A 13,797-nucleotide genomic window follows, 5' to 3' on the forward strand; every position below is an offset into this window, starting at 1 on the left:
TACAGTTTTTTTTTTTTTTTATTATTATTATTTTTTGTAACTATTGGCTATTTTTGCAAAACTCTACACACAAATAAGAAAACCTTTCACCCAATTATCAAAACATTGTAGTTCTCTTGCAAAAGCGAACACAGCTAGATTAACTCTTCACACCTTCGTAAAAAATGGTGTTTTCGTATCAAACAGTAAACAAGCCATCATCAACTAAGCACACAATGTGCCAACTACACACTGATGGTATGAATAAAAAACACATCTGGCTTTTGCTTTCTCTGTGTACAGATGTCAATTTGAGGTCATACTTTTGTCATAGTGTCATGTAAACATACAAGGATCCAAACTTCAAGTATTGGTGTTTATTCACACTCATCAAAACCAAGTCAAAGTCAGAACACAAAATAGTAATTTCACAAAAAAAAAAAAAGAAAAAAAAGGACAATCAGCCTACATCATGTCGTCTTTCTGGGTCCGGCCACAAAATTTCGTCCACATCGCATGCAATATGCTCCAGTCCAAGGCTCCGGGGGAAATATCTCCTTGAATGGCGTATCCAGGCCTGACAAGATGCCTGGTCAATATCTCCACATGCCTCCTCCATTGCCTGTAAAAGGGCTACCTGTTGATGAGGATGACGGTCGTACACTTTCCAGCGCCAGGCAGAGAAGAACTCCTCGATGGGATTTAAGAATGGAGAGTATGGAGGGAGGTTGAGTGCCATGAAGGATGGGTGGTCTGTAAACCAGTTGCGGACCAAAGAAGCCCTATGGAAACTAACATTGTCCCATATGATGACATATCGGGTATGCTCTGGTCTCTGAACAGTGAGCATGTCATGTAAGGTGTCCAGGAATGCAATAATGTGTGCAGTGTTGTATGGGCCTATGGTTGCATGATGGTGAAGAACACCATTTTGGCTTATAGCTGCACATTTGGTTATGTTACCACCACGTTGTCCTGGGACATTGATGATGGCACGGTGTCCAGTAATGTTCCTGCCACGTCTCCTGGTTTTACTGAGGTTAAAACCGGCCTCATCTACAAAAAGTAGCTCATGTCCCATGGCATCTGCTTCTAGTTCCATCACTCTCTGGACAAGACAAAACAAATGCAACACATCAGGCCCATGCACAGCACTACAATATGCACTTCCAAATTCAGAACCAATGACACTATAGCTTACCTGCACATAGTCATATCGCAGTTGCTTTACACGTTCTGTGTTTCTCTCGAAAGGAACTCTGTAAATTTTCTTCATTCTTATTGTGTGGCGCGCAAGTACACGACTTAGTGCAGAAATGCTTACACTGTGTATATTTTGAAAGATGGTGTCATTATCAATTATGCGCTGCTGTATTTCGCACAGTCTTATTGCATTATTGGCAATCACCATGTTCACTATATGGGTCTCTTGCTCTGGAGTGAACATTCTTCCTCTGCCCCCAACATCTGGACGTCTAGCAATTCTGTAAAGTAACAATTTCAGTATTTTTGCATGTATGGTACTGTTGTGTTTCTCATTAGAGTATGGCAGTGCTACAAAGTACTAACCGATTCTCATTTCGAAATGTCCTAATGATGCTTGCCACAGTGTAGCGGCTCAAATTAGGGTGAACCCGTTGGCCAGCTTCCCTCAGGGTCATCCCATGGTTGATGACATGGTCCATAATTGTAGCTCTGATGTCATCAGTTATTCTATTTCTTACTCTTCTTACCCTTCCTCTTTCCCCTCCTCGTCCTCTTCTTGCTCCTCCTTGTCCTCTTCCTCTAACTTCCTCTAACCCTCTCGCTTCTTCAACTCCACGTCCTCTTCCTCCAACTTCTTCACCTCCACGTCCTCTCCCTCGGCCTCCTCGTCCTCTTCTTGCTCCTCCTTGTCCTCTTCCTCTAACTTCCTCTAACCCTCTCGCTTCTTCACCTCCAAGTCCTCTTCCTCCAACTTCTTCACCTCCACGTCCTCTCCCTCGGCCTCCTCGGCCTCCTCTGATTCTCACTCTTCTTACTCTTACTGCTCCTTCCATTGTACTCCACACAGACAGCTTACCTGTGGCTTATTTATAGTGCTTAGGCTGAATTGCAAAGTGAATTAATTATCTAAAACAGTTTTCACATGTGAAAGTGTGCCAGACAGTTGGCAAAATAGTGTTAATGATAGCCATACATGTGTATAAATTTGCTAGGAGTGTGTTGGCAATTTGGTAATTGAGTGTAAGCAGTGAGTTGTGTTTAAAGTTCTGCAAAAAGAGTGTTTTGCAGTGAATTGTGCCTACAGTTTTGCAAAGTGTGTGTTACAAAATTGCAAACTGAGTGCAAAGCAGTGTTTGCGCTTTTAGTTTTGCAAACTCAGTGAGTGGTTTTGCTATACGTATTAATAGTTTTAGAAATTGTGCTACAAGAATCACGATTAGCGCTTAAGCATTCAGAAAAAACTGTAAGTAGAATATATATATATATATATATATATATATATATATATATATATATATATATATATATTCTTAAGTATAATTTCTCCTCCTCTTGGTTCATTCCTCATCAGCTCTGACAAATTTCTCATGTTCCTCTGGATAAAAGCTTCTGCTGAGGGCATGAATGTAAATGTTATTGTGCAATCCAGCAGCTATATTTATCGTGTCAGTAACTGATTCATCCGCATCAGCCAGCGATAATGACACAGCCTGACGATTCCTGGCAACAAGACACCAATTTAAGAGTTCTAGCTGATGTTCGTTTGTCCCTGGTTTGGCAGCAGATGAGTTTGTTTGTGTGACTGCGTCTCATTGGCCGGCTGCGCAGGTGAAAGGCTTTCATGAGCTTCATAATGAGTCTCATTTGAATGCAACTGGAAGCGGATCCTGAGCTCTGGGGTTTCTGATGCTTTGAAGGTGTTTCTCAAGAGATTCACGCTGAGGAACGGCCAGAATTAGACCAAAACAGTCTGGAAACCTGCCCTAATGCTGCAAGTGTGTGTTTTCAGCATGGAGGAGTGTATTTGAGTCTTTGACTTCCCTAATTTGGGCCTATACAGTGTGTTTGGAGTCAGTCAGATTTATTTCTATTTTTAAAGAAAGTAATACTTTTATTCAGCAGAGATGCATTAAATTGATCAAAAGTGACAGTAAAGACATAATGTTACAAGAGATTTCAGTTTCAAATAAATGCTGTTCTTTTGAACTTTCTATTCATCTGTGAATCCTGAAAAATAAAACGTATCACAGTTTCCACAAAAATGTGAGGCACCAGTTAAAGGAAGAGTTAACCTGAAATTAAAATTTACTTAAAATTCACTCATCTAAGATCAGGATGAGTTTGTTTCCTCATCAGGTTTGTAGAAATGTAGCATTGCATCAGTGTCTCAGCAATGGATGCTCTGCAGTGAATGGGTGCCATCAGAATGAGAGTCCAAACAGCTGATAAAAACATCACAATAATCCACAAGTAATCCATTCCAGTACGTCATGTTACAAACACACATCTTTTGTCTTCTCCAGATGTTATCTGATGGACTGGAGTGCTGTGGATTACTTGTGGATTATTGTGATGTTGTTATCAGCTGTTTAGACTCTCATTCTGACGGCACCCATTCACTGCAGAGCATCCACTGCTGAGACACTGATGCAATGCACATTTCTCCAAATCTGATGAAGAAACAAACTCATCCTAATCTTGTATGGCCTGAGGTTGAGCACATTTTCAGCAATTTTTCATGTTTGGCTGAAATATTCCTTAAACAATTTTTTGTACTGCGTTCAGTCATCACTCAATGTAAAATCTGAGTCTGTTTCAGGCCTTACATATAATATGTGCCTGAATTTATCTGCTCCCTCTCTCCCTCTCTCTGTGTCTCTCTGTTGTAATTAATGATTGTGGAGGTGTGGGCATTAATGAGTGAAGAGGCAATTAAGAGCAGCTCCCTTGATCGACCCTCCCCTCTCTCTGTCTCTCTCTCGCTCTGGTTTATCTTTTCTTGTTCATGTTGTCTAATGGAGCAAAGCAGTAGGACAAGATCTACATCTCTCCATCACACTCCGACTCTCGCTCCGTCTGCAGGCCTTCCTCCTTCAGTCCTTCCTCTCCTCTTTCTCTTCTCTTCATCCCGTCGGTCCTCCTGCGGCGTGTTTCTGCTGCCATCTGTAGGACTGAGTCTCTCACAAATGCAGTGACGGGTTGGAGATTAAATAAATCTGTTTTACTTGATATATATATATATATATATATATATATATATATATATATATATATATATATATATATATATATATATGTATATGCAAATTTGTTTTATTAGCAAGTCCAAATCCTATCCAGTTTTTGTCCTAAAAATGTAATTTATTTCTGTGATCAAAGCTGTATTTTCAGCATCATTACTCCAGTCTTCAGTGTCACATGATCTTCAGAAATCATTCTAAGATGCTGATTTGCTGCTCAAGAAACATTTCTGATTATTAGCAATGTTGAAAACAGTTGTGCCCAAAATATCTGTCACAGTACAAAAGTCTTTACTGTCACTTTTGATTAATTTAATTCATCATTGCTGAATAATAATAAAAAAAATATAAAAATACAGATAACAAACTTATCTAAAATTAAACTGTAAATTTATATTTAAAGATACAATTTTGTGAGGTGATTTTGAGAATATTCATTTTATTTAAAAAATATAAGACTTTTAACGTCCAAAGCAATTTTTTCGTTGCTGTTGAGAGCCTAATTACAAAAAAGTCTCACTATTAAAAGCCATTAAACACTCAAACATAAATAACCCTTTAGCAGCCTAGTTAGATGTATAACTCACGGACGCGCTCTTGGCTCTTCTCATAACATTTATTTTATATTTTTTTATTATTTTTACTACAGACTAACATACTCAAAGTACTGCATTTACTAATAAACATGTTTATGTTTAATATAACAATTAATTGATGTACAATATGAAACTTCTTAGCTGTTATGGCTACTTAAAACTCCAAACCCTCATAATACATAACATTACATGATTATAACATTAACTATGATTGGAAAAACTACTTAAAGTGACAGTTCACCTGAAAAAGACAATTCTGTCATCATGTATTCAGCCTCATGATGAGTTTCTTTCTTCTGTTGTAAATGAAAGATATGTGACGAATGTTGGTAACTAAACAGTTGAAGTAATCCATTGACTTCCATATTATGAGGGGAGAAAATACTATGGAAGTTTAGTTCAACACATTAAAAATGTTTGGAACAAGTGGATGGTGAGTAAAGGATGACAGAATTTTATTTTTGTGTGAACTGTCTCTTTAAAATGGCCAAAAATTTTAACTTCACTTCACAGCGAGTAGAAAAGTGTAACTCAAACACACCCCAGCCATTATCATTGTGTGCTTTCATTATTTTGAGAGCAAGCAGTTACTCTGATAAAATCATATTGATGCTGAGTGTTTATAAACACAAACCCTTAAGTAAACACACACTCGCGTGCCCACACACACACACACACACACCTAAACAAACACAAATGAACTGGCGTCCAATAAAAGCATCTGTAAGACTGTCAGTCGCCAATCAAATCGCTCCATTACTAGAGTCACTGTGCTTAGTGTGAGTTTTTCATCCATTTCACTCAGTGTGTGTGTGTGTGTGTGTGTGTGTGTGTGTGTGATCCCACACCCTTGTGTCTTTGTTCTTTTAACAAGAAGGATAAAAGCACTGGAGTGCTTCTAATGTACATCAGTAATGTTGAGAGCGGAGGAAGTTTTTATAAGACAGCTACATTTCGCAACAATCTACTGCTGCACACTTTATACAGACCATAAATCTGCTTCAACTTTTCACACATTCACTGTTTAGGAGGACGACAATATAGAGACGCCGTTTATCTCTGCTGCTTTAGGTGTGTATGTGTGACACGCAAACCTGACTTCTTTCACAGAATGGAAAAGAAAGCTGCTTTTTTAAAACAATGAAAGTAAATGTGAACTGAAGCTCAAAGAAACTGCTCATGCAGGTTGTGCATTGTATTCTTATTTATCTAATAAAGCTATATATGGAAATGTTTCCACCACAAAATAAAAAAAAATAAAATAAAATAAAATGTAATTGTCACAATTCTGACTTCTTTTCCTCACAATTCTGAGTTAGCAGATTACTATTTTGAGTTAATATCTATAGGTCAATGATAGCCTTATGATAGCACAAAGCTGTGAAAGTCAAAATTGGTTGTAGTTGTAAATTCTGGGTTATTGGTAAGTATTTTGGATTTGTGCATATAATATTTGACTTTATTTCTCACAGTTTTGAGCTTTCATCTGGCAAATTCGCCTTTTCCCCTCAGAATTGAGAGATTATATCTCGCAGTTCTGACTCAGTCTGAATTTTATCTCAGGACTGTAACATGTTAAATCAAAATTCTGAAGAAAAAAAAAAAACAATTGCAATGTTAACTATGAAATCTGAGAATAGCATTCAGAAGTACGAGATGTTAAATCTGAATCCTGGAATAAAAGTCAGAATTGGGAGATGTTAACTCAAAGTTTCAAGAATAAATCAGAACTGCAACATTAAAATCAACTAAATCAGAGTTCCAGGAATAAAAGTCAGGATTGCAAGTTTCTAAGACACTTTTGACTTTATATTTTATTTCTCACAATTTTGAGCTAATAACTTACAATTCAGCCTTTTTTCCTCAGAATTGAGGGGTGATATCTTGCAATTCAGGCTTGTTTTCTTACTTTTTATCTCTTTTAAAGCAGGATTGTGGAATGTTAACTTTGAATTCCGAGAAAAAAAGTCAGAATTGTGGGATGTAAACTCAAAATTCTAAAAAAAAACAAAAACAATTACAATATGTAATTTTGGGATTTAAATATATAAATTGATATGAATAGTTAGATGTTAATTGTGAGTTGTTAGTATGAGTTATAATTGCAGGTTGTTATTTAAGAATTTTATTTGTGAACAGAATTGAGGTATTAACTCAGAATTCAGACAATAAAATGTATAATTGCGAAATGTTAAAACAAAACTTCAAGACAAAAATTCAAAAGGATGAAAAGTCGGTCAGAGTTGTGTGATGTAAACAAAAGAGTGCGTTGTGAGATGTCTGTTTTCAGTGTTCAGCACTAAACACATCACATCCACAGTGTGTGGAAAGAGAAAGTAGTAAATAGTGCAGTTTTAATCAGATGGCGTGCAGGAAATTTTTCTTCTTCTTTGAAGTTTGTGGCAATGTTGTTGAATTCTGCATGAAATGATCTGTGGTTCATATGTGCTTTGATCTCACACTAATCCATGTTGTGAAGAGTTATCGCCTGTAACTCCGTGTGTGTGTGTGTGTGTGTGTGTGTGTGTGTGTGTGTGTGTGTTACAGGTTCAGAGAAGGATACACACTGATCATACGCGTGAGTGAGATTCGGACCGACCTGTGCGCGCTGGAGACCTTTGTGTGTGAAACACGTTTCCAGCAGCGTTTTGAAAGAGAAACATCACAACACTCTGCAGTACCAGATCCCACAGAGAGACGGCGCTCTCGCACACATCTTCAGCCAACACAAAAAACACCAGCAGCTGCTGCATGTGGAGGAGTACTCTGTGTCCCAGACCACACTGGACCAGGTACACACACACACACACACACACACACACACACACACACACACACACACACACACACACACACACACAAATACACACGCACACACACACACAGACACACACACACACACACACACACACACACATACACACACACACAGATACACAGACACACACACACAGATACATACACACACACACACAGATACACACACACACACATACACAGATACACAGATACACAAACACACACACACACACACACACACACACACACACACACACACACACACACACACACACACACACACACACACACACACACACACACACACACACACAAGCACACACACGCACACACACACACAGAGATACACACAAACATACACACACACACACAAATTACTATAAATGTCTCATTGGTTTCTTTTAAAAAACAGTATTAATTAATTAATTTATTTATTTAATTAATTATTTTTGTTTGTAATTCGAATATTATTTGAATTGAATGAATTTAGATTTATTATATATATATATATATATATATATATATATATATATATATATATATATATATATATATATATATATATTTTAATTAATTATTTTTGTTTGTAATTCGAATATTATTTGAATTGAATGAATTTAGATTTATGTAATAAAATGTGTCTGCATTGTAGAAAAATATCTACAAATGTCACTAAATTATGTCTCTATAAAAATAGGTTGAAGTGATTTTGCCAAATAAGACATGTTCCTGGATCAACATTACTGTACAAAAATACAGACTTAACCCAGTCCCTACCCCTAAACCTAACCTTACCCATAATTTATTCCTAAAATCCATGTGAAATGATAGCTGATTAACAAGGGTGTAGAAGAACCTAACCCTGATCGTAAGCCTAAAAAGTTCTAAAAAGTTATCTCTCAATTCTGATTGGTTGATTGGAATGATGTTCCTGGATCAACAAGAATGTTGATCCATGCACATGTTGTACTTGGACAAATCATGCTCATCCTAAAGAAACATTTAAAAGTGAGTGGTTTCTTCCTCATTCAGCGTGTTTCTCCGTCTCTTTCAGGTTTTTGTGAGTTTCGTGCAGCAGCAGCGTGATGAAGAGGACGGAGCGTTTGAGAATGATGTGGATTTGAGTGATGAAATACAAACTTCAGTGACATGAATCAAACATCAGTCAGCAGAAACCAGGCACTTTACTAGAGTTATTTATTTATTTGACATCTAAATCTCCAAGTGAGTGGTTTCTTCCTCATTCAGCGCGTTTCTCCGTCTCTTTCAGGTTTGGGGAAGTCGTGGCCTAATGGTTAGAGAGTCGGACTCCCAATCGAAGGGTTGTGAGTTCGAGTCTCGGGCCGGCAGGAATTGTGGGTGGGGGGAGTGCATGTACAGTTCTCTCTCTCCACCTTCAATACCATGACTTAGGTGCCCTTGAGCAAGGCATCGAACCCCCAACTGCTCCCCGGGCGCCGCAGCATAAATGGCTGCCCACTGCTCCGGGTGTGTGTTCACAGTGTGTGTGTGTGTGTGTTCACTGCTGTGTGTGTGTGCACTTCGGATGGGTTAAATGCAGAGCACGAATTCTGAGTATGGGTCACCATACTTGGCTGAATGTCACGTCACTTTCACTTTCACTTTCATGTACTGTAGGCCACCAAGATTTAAAGCTTTAAAACGTCCAAACAAGAACTGAGAGAAAACCTTCAGGAAAACTCAGGGTCGTTTTTATACAATATTTTTATTAGTGAAATATCTGTCAAATTTGCACTGCGTAACATTATATGTTCCATATTTTTAATGTCTTGTTTCCATGCACATTATATTTTTGCCAAATGCAAACAGATTATGTATTTACAATTACATTGTATACTGTAACAAATACTGAAGAACTAATTCAAATGTTATTTTTTGGTGATTTGGGGTTGATTTTTAACTTTATTGTCAATTTATTTTCTATTTGTCACTTGTACTTATTGAAAGACCACATGCATTGATTTTTGCTTTTCAGGACTTAAATGTCATGCACTTTAGAGCAGCGTTTCCCAACCTTTACTCTCTGCCTGTACTACAATGTCACTGAGGCTCAAGCATTCTCTAAAATTTGTATATTTTCATACTTTCTCTCATAGGTTTTACAAGCAAAATCAAAATCAGTTTTTTTTTCTTTTAGTTCACATGTAGCTGTGGTTGGGAATCACTGCTTTATGTCTGTAGGAAATGAAATGAAGATGATCTATGCAACGAGAACATTTTACCTCAGAGAGGATCCCAGCACTTACTGTATGCGCTCTTAATCCTGCCGTTTATTCAGCATTCGTATGCACTCCCATGATCCTGTGCGTCTGCCACTCAGATGTTTGTTCTGCTTATTGCTTTATGCACAGACACACATTAAACATTTGCACACTGCCGAGCCTCGGCTTTCATTTCACAAATTCAACCTTTACTGCTGCAGACACTCGCTTTGGCTCATTTTCTGTTTCTTTTTCCAGTCGTGATCTTTAAGTAGCTGTTTTTCTATAACATCTTCTTACAAGAAGCCACGCTTTTGTAGCTGGGTCATCCTTGTAATGCATTAACTTCTCCCTCTGTAGCATATGCTTGTAAATGCGTATGAAGTGAGTCTTAAGAACTAGAAGAAGAAGCTTTGTGAAGCTACTCACACGGGCCTGTAATTGCACAGAGAATAGTTGTAGCCCCATAAGCTGATATTTGGACTCCAGCCGAGGCCACATTTAAAGTCGCCATTAGCGAGAGCAAATTCCGGCATCACTCTCAGTATGTGAGAGTGCTCAAGTCCCGACTTGAAGAACAATTATAGAATAGCAGTTGAAAATGCTTAGTCCTGTTCACAGCGCCAGCTAAACTTGGCATTTTGCAAGAAAATGCAAAAATGTTGATGGGAATAATGTGAGATGAAAGAAAAAACTATTAATACTTTTGATGATGAAAAGTTTCAGTACTTTTACGAGCAAATGCAAAGCATTCAAATATTCCTTTCCCCTCCCATCTTTCATTGTTTCTATCACTATGTCCATTTACGTACAGGTGGATTTATATCGTAAATACTAGATTACTTAGCAGAGAATAAGAAACAAACAAAAAATTTTAGTTTACTTGAAATGTTTATTTGGATGCTTATATTTTGAAGTTACTTCAAATTCTTTACTTTTGGTAGAAATTTTTTTGCATTTCTCCAACAAATTTTGCTTTCGCGAAAGATTTGCATTCCTCCCTGATAAACTTTGCATTTGCATGCAAACATTTTGTTCCCCTGAGAAACCTTGCATTTGCACACTTAAGTTTTGTTTCCCCACAAAAAACTAAAATTGTCATTCCCCACATGAAACTTCACGTTTGCTCACAAAAGTTTTGTGCTTCCCAGAGAAATTTGACACTTGCTAGAAAAACTTTTGCATTTCCCCAAAAAAATTCGCATCTGCACCCAAGATTTGTGTTCCTCCACAAGACACTTGCATTTCCTCAAGAAAATTTAGCATTTGTGTGCAAAACTGTTACATTCCCCTGAGAAACATTTGCTGGCAGAAGCTTTGTATTTACCCAAAAAACAATTTTTCTGTAAAATGTCCAGACATCATGGAGAAACAGTCTGTTGTCATGTTCAATATCATTTGTAACCTTAAATTACAGCCTCCTCTTTGCAAAGCTGCATTAAACTTTTCATTGCCATAGACTCTCTTGAGTTTTCCTCTCTGCCTTTGTAAGGCATCATTCTATTATGAAACATGAAAAACACTATACAAATGCATTTGAACTGAAATTATTTGTGATTCTGTACTGGAAAGATCATCATTCTTGGAGTATTTTCAATATTTAGGATTGTTATGTTGTATCAGAGTAAATTACACAGCACTAATGTTGACTGTCCCAGCAATAATTTTTATTTTTACTTTTTTCTTCTTGGCATTACATATTGTAGGAAGTGATTCAGTGACTGAACTGAACCATCCCGGTGAGGAACATGTTTGGTTGTTATGGCAACTGTTAAGTCACATTGATATTGAGCCAGTAACAGCATTATGAATGAGGCAAACTATTTTGGCCATCAAACACACACACACACACACACACACACACACACACACACACACACACACACACACACACACACACACACACACACAGACTCGCTTTCCATTCAAACACACTGGTGAAAGACACCAAAGGACTACAATTTAGACATTAAACTGAAGCTAAACATTGCAAAATCACCTACCTGCTGCTGTAAATCATTTTGGCTTTAACAATTTCCCAAGGACCACATCAGTGCAATTAATGGTTAAGAAAAATCATTTTAATTACATGATCTATTATTCACTGGTTCTTGCTATTATTAAATATTAAAGTGCATTGCACTGCAACTCTCTCTGTCAGTTAGAAAATTGTATGTAACTTATTCAGCTTCTGCAAGGTCAGTTAAAAGTCGTTTGTAACACTGAAGTGAATCTAATGCATTCTGAGAGACAAGAGAGTCAGGAAACACAAACTAGCATCTCACTGACCCTCGTCTTCACAAAAACACACACACACTCACAGGGCATAAGACCTGGCGCCCAGCGTAGGGTCAGGACTCGCCCCGCAGAAAGAAGCTGATTACAGCCTGTCGCTCTCATTTGATTTCTATCTCTTTATCTCCGCTCGGTTTCAGTCCTCATGAGCCGTGGCACACTTCACATCAGTGTTCAAACTGAAGCTCCGGTTCAAGGGTGCAGCAGGTTTTTCTGAGCCGCAGGGGTCGATCTGCAGCCGGCCGGCAGTATTGAGGCTGTCAGCATGTGTTTGGTGGACACACATTTATACCAGCTGGCACCAAAACTTATGCTAGATTCACTCTGTTACCTCCAAACATCTCTGTTAAATGTCAGCTCCTTTGTCTCTGCATGGATGATTCCTTCACCTGTTACTATATTTGGCTAATGTGGATATCATTTCTCTTTGGAGTGTTACAAGCTGTTCGTGAATAGATAAGATCCCTACAGTTGCAAAGTCTAAAGTCTCAAACCCAAAGAGAAATTCTGTATAAAAGTTAAGACTTGTCCACGCCCTCCTAAAACGCCTCATTTAAACACACCCCCACATGTCTAGGTCACAATGTGGGAAGATTTGCATAATGCTGCCCAAATGTTCAAGCAAAGCTGTAGTATTGTTGCCACCGCCATGTCATGAAGACGCTGTGTGTTTCGTTGTGAAAGCAAAACTACTTTTTTTGGTCTTCCAAAAGAGGACATGACTAGAAATCAGGGGTTAAGTTTTTAATGGGTTTTATTGGTTTTGTCTCATCATGCCGGGACACGGCACCACAGTATGTTAAGAGGCGTAACAATTCCTTCACACGCTTGAGGTATTCAGCTAATCACAACGCACTGGATAGCTGGCCAATTAGATCACATCTCAATTTTCAGACCGATGAGCTTTGTAAAAATCAAAACGTTTCAGAAGGCGGGGCATAAAGGAGAAACAATAATGTACAGTATGTGGAAAATAATGTGTTTTTTGAACCTTAAACCAGATAAACATGTTTCATTACACCAAATACACAAAATAATATTATTTTTTAGCAACGTCATATGACCCCTTTAAGTCTATTTGTACAAGCTTAATATTACTTGGATGAAAGAGAAATTATAATCAAACAAAGTTATTTAGATTTTTTTGGTTTCCTTTTTTACTTTTCAGTGAATCCTTGTGAAGAAGTACACTTTAACAAAAAGAAAAAAAGAAAAAGAGCACTTATGAAAATAATTTCTTTAACAAATATACTGAAAATATTTTTAAAAAGTGTTTTCAGACACTTAAGTGCACGTTAATCACAAATGAATTAAAATTCATTATAGTTTATACGTATACCAAATGTAATTAGTTGAACTAGTGTGCTTTTTTGACCCACTTTACAACTTTATATGACATTTCATAATTGCTGCTATTGTCTTTCAAATATGGTTAAAGTACTGCTGAATGTGCTGAGCTGAACTTGTCATGTATTCAAAAATTTGTAATTGCACATTTCTAATGACATTGCAATTTACTGTTAACATTATGTTAACTTTTAATGTAATATTGAAGAACACAACATATTTATTAAGACAAAGTAAAATGTACTTCAAAACTTTAAATTTGACATTATTACAAAGTAGAATAAAGTATAGTGTTTTTTTTTTCTGTTTTTATACTTTTCAATGAATTAATTT

General features: G+C 37.3%; 1 protein-coding gene across 1 annotated transcript; it reads right to left on the reverse strand.

Annotated features, from left to right (window-relative positions):
* Positions 1-439: 439 nt before the first annotated feature.
* LOC122137835 lies at positions 440-2,018 on the reverse strand. The gene is made up of 3 exons (XM_042726858.1): positions 1,549-2,018; positions 1,181-1,463; positions 440-1,087 (listed from the first exon to the last, which is right to left on the reverse strand). Exons 1-3 carry the CDS (start codon positions 2,016-2,018, stop codon positions 440-442), a joined length of 1,401 nt encoding a protein of 466 aa, XP_042582792.1.
* Positions 2,019-13,797: the final 11,779 nt, after the last annotated feature.

Source organism: Cyprinus carpio, chromosome B7 (assembly GCF_018340385.1).
Source record: "Cyprinus carpio isolate SPL01 chromosome B7, ASM1834038v1, whole genome shotgun sequence".
NCBI classification, from domain to species: domain Eukaryota; kingdom Metazoa; phylum Chordata; class Actinopteri; order Cypriniformes; family Cyprinidae; genus Cyprinus; species Cyprinus carpio.

Coding starts and splice junctions, on each gene's coding strand:
- LOC122137835 (XM_042726858.1), bottom strand. CDS start 2,018: ATGGAAGGAGCAGTAAGAGTAAGAAGAGTGAGAATCAGAGGAGGCCGA. Junction 1,464..1,548: donor ACATTTCGAAATGAGAATCG/GTTAGTACTTTG, acceptor GTTACTTTACAG/AATTGCTAGACGTCCAGATG. Junction 1,088..1,180: donor TGCGATATGACTATGTGCAG/GTAAGCTATAGT, acceptor TGTCTTGTCCAG/AGAGTGATGGAACTAGAAGC.